The sequence below is a fragment of a genome, unplaced genomic scaffold, assembly GCF_019419815.1.
Source record: "Pyrus x bretschneideri cultivar Hongxiangsu unplaced genomic scaffold, Pyrus_bretschneideri_v1 Contig87, whole genome shotgun sequence".
NCBI classification, from domain to species: Eukaryota; Viridiplantae; Streptophyta; class Magnoliopsida; order Rosales; family Rosaceae; genus Pyrus; species Pyrus x bretschneideri.
In genome coordinates this window covers 479247-481604 of record NW_025999828.1, presented here as the reverse complement: position 1 = coordinate 481604, position 2358 = coordinate 479247, and the positions used below count along the sequence as shown (strand labels likewise).

The 2358-nt window shown below is 38.2% G+C and overlaps 1 protein-coding gene across 1 annotated transcript; it reads left to right on the top strand.

Annotated features, from left to right (window-relative positions):
- The first annotated feature begins 230 nt into the window (after positions 1-230).
- Positions 231-1069, top strand: LOC103932712 (BON1-associated protein 2-like). Its single transcript, XM_048576260.1, has one exon. It carries the CDS (start codon positions 308-310, stop codon positions 842-844), a length of 537 nt encoding a protein of 178 aa, XP_048432217.1. The 5' UTR covers positions 231-307; the 3' UTR covers positions 845-1069.
- The last annotated feature ends 1289 nt before the right edge of the window (positions 1070-2358 follow it).

The following is a 2358-nucleotide window of genomic DNA, read 5'->3' as shown; positions in this document are numbered from 1 at the left end:
GTTTCTCTTTAAAAACTCATAACTCATTTAAAGGTCCAATAGTCAATTTGGAAAACCAATTCCAACTAGGAAATTAAATTACACTTCACCCACCCACTTTCGTATCCATTCAAAACTCAGCGTATTGTATTTCATCCACCAATTTGGATTCCACAGAAACCACGTGGGTGTTTCTTTCTCCTTTCTCACACCCTTCCCTCAACCCTCCTATATAACCTCCTACCCACACCTCTTTCCTCTCAACGGATCTCACAATTTCCCTAACACAAGCAATTCATCAAACACTTACACGCACTCTTCATCCAACATGGCAGCCAATTCCCGGACGCTCGAAATCAAGGTGATCTCCGCCGAGAACCTGCAATTAGATCGAAAACCCATCAAGAAAAACGCCTCCGTGACCGTCCGGACCGACACTAACGGCCAGTTTCGCACCACGGAGATGGACACTGAAGGCGGCGCCTACCCACGGTGGAACGAAAAGCTCGTGCTCGACTTGCCAACGCACTCGATGTCCTTCACGGTGGAGGTCCAATGCAAGACTTCGTCCGGCGTCAGGACGATCGGGACGGCGACGATTCCTGCGTCAGATTTTGTTGGCGGGTACGTGCCGCAGGGTTACTTGCATTTTTTGAGTTACAGGCTGAGGAATCACAAGGGGGAGAGGAATGGGATTATTAATATTTCTGTGAGGATGAAGGTTCAGGAGATGTGCGCTTGTGCAAGTTCAACGACGTGGTCTCACTCGACGATGGGGTTTCCGGCGGCTGGGAACAGTAGTTTTGGCGGCGGCGTTGTGACCGGAGTTCCGGTTTGGTATGGTGCATATCAGAAAAATTATTGAAGAACCAAGTCACAATATTTTGTGCGTAAATATTAGAGGGTTTAGACTTTTGGTTAAGGAGAATACAAACTCAATTTGATGCATTTATTTAATTCATTGTTACAACACTTACTGTTTTTGTTTTGATTAAAAGAATTTTTCTGAACATATTATGGTGATTGTAATTCTTATTATCAATTCTCAGATGTAATTGATCTGGTAAACGAAAACGAGGAATTGATCTCATACCGGTTCTTACACTGCTATTTTCCCAACTTCTCTAATAATGTACAGAAAACCCATTTCCTTAACCACAGTGGCTCAGTGGTTGGGAACGAATTCCAAGATCGTATTTCACACGATACATCTTGGGTTCCATTGCTGACGTTGATAAATCGCACAATGGTGGTCAGGGGCAGATGGGGCGTTGGGGGTGTGCAAACGGTGCAGTGGCACAATTGGGGGCCCCAAAATTTTTGATCCTCCTATATATTCATATGAGTATGAATTTTCTATAAAAAAAAAAAAAAATTTATTACATCGATATAATTTTACACTAAGGGAAGAGAGAGTATGGTTATAAGCCACACAATGGGCAACCTAATTTGGTATTGAATTCGTTATCTATGAGATTCGAACCTAAGACCTCTCACTTCCAAGTGAAGAGGAATACACCAAATCGTAATACTGAATGGTTTCTATAAAAAAAAGTTTTAAATTAAAACGAAAAATCATCATGGTATGATTTTATCTATATTACAATTGATCACGTAGAGGTTATACTCTTTTTTTTTTTTTTTGTACAAACGATATTTTCTACACTAAGGAGAAGGGGTGGGCTTAGCCTCATAATGGGTTAGCAATAATTTGATTCAAATTCTCCTTTGGCAAAACTCGAACCTAAGACCTCTCACTTACAAGTGAAGAAAAATACCACTAAATTGTAGTACTAAGTGACAATAGAGCTTATACTTAATATGTTAATTTTATAGTTTTCTATACTAATAAAAACTTGTGTATTACTTTCTTCCGCTTTCCTATTAAACAATAAAAAACTAACTAGTGTATTATTTTCTTCTACAAATACAAACATACTTTCATATCTCTCTTTCAGTTGTGCTCCATTTTTTTCACAAATGAACCCTAAATCATGATTTTATGTTGAAAATTATTCAATTAGTAAAAGTGAGATATGGATTTCAATTAATTTTGATTATTGATTGTTGAGCTTTATGAATATATCGTCCAATTTCTTTTTTTTTTTAAATAAGGAGGGCCTTTTTATTAAATTTGCACAAGGCCCCTAAAATGTCAGAGACGGTCCTGGCCAGGGAAGACTGAAATGCCTTTGTTAGTTTTTCTTACCCTAAAAAACTAGATTGTCGTGGCGAAACCACCAACCGATTCCATTTAAAAAATTTAAAAAAAAAAAATCACTTCCTCTGATTTTTGGCTTAAACAACTTATATACAATATGCCCGCAGCAGGCAGCAGTACTACATTTATATTATATATACTAAACCAATTTACGCAGA

Excerpts from the sequence above, each read along its gene's own strand:
- LOC103932712 (XM_048576260.1), top strand. The coding sequence starts at position 308 with ATGGCAGCCAATTCCCGGACGCTCGAAATCAAGGTGATCTCCGCCGAG.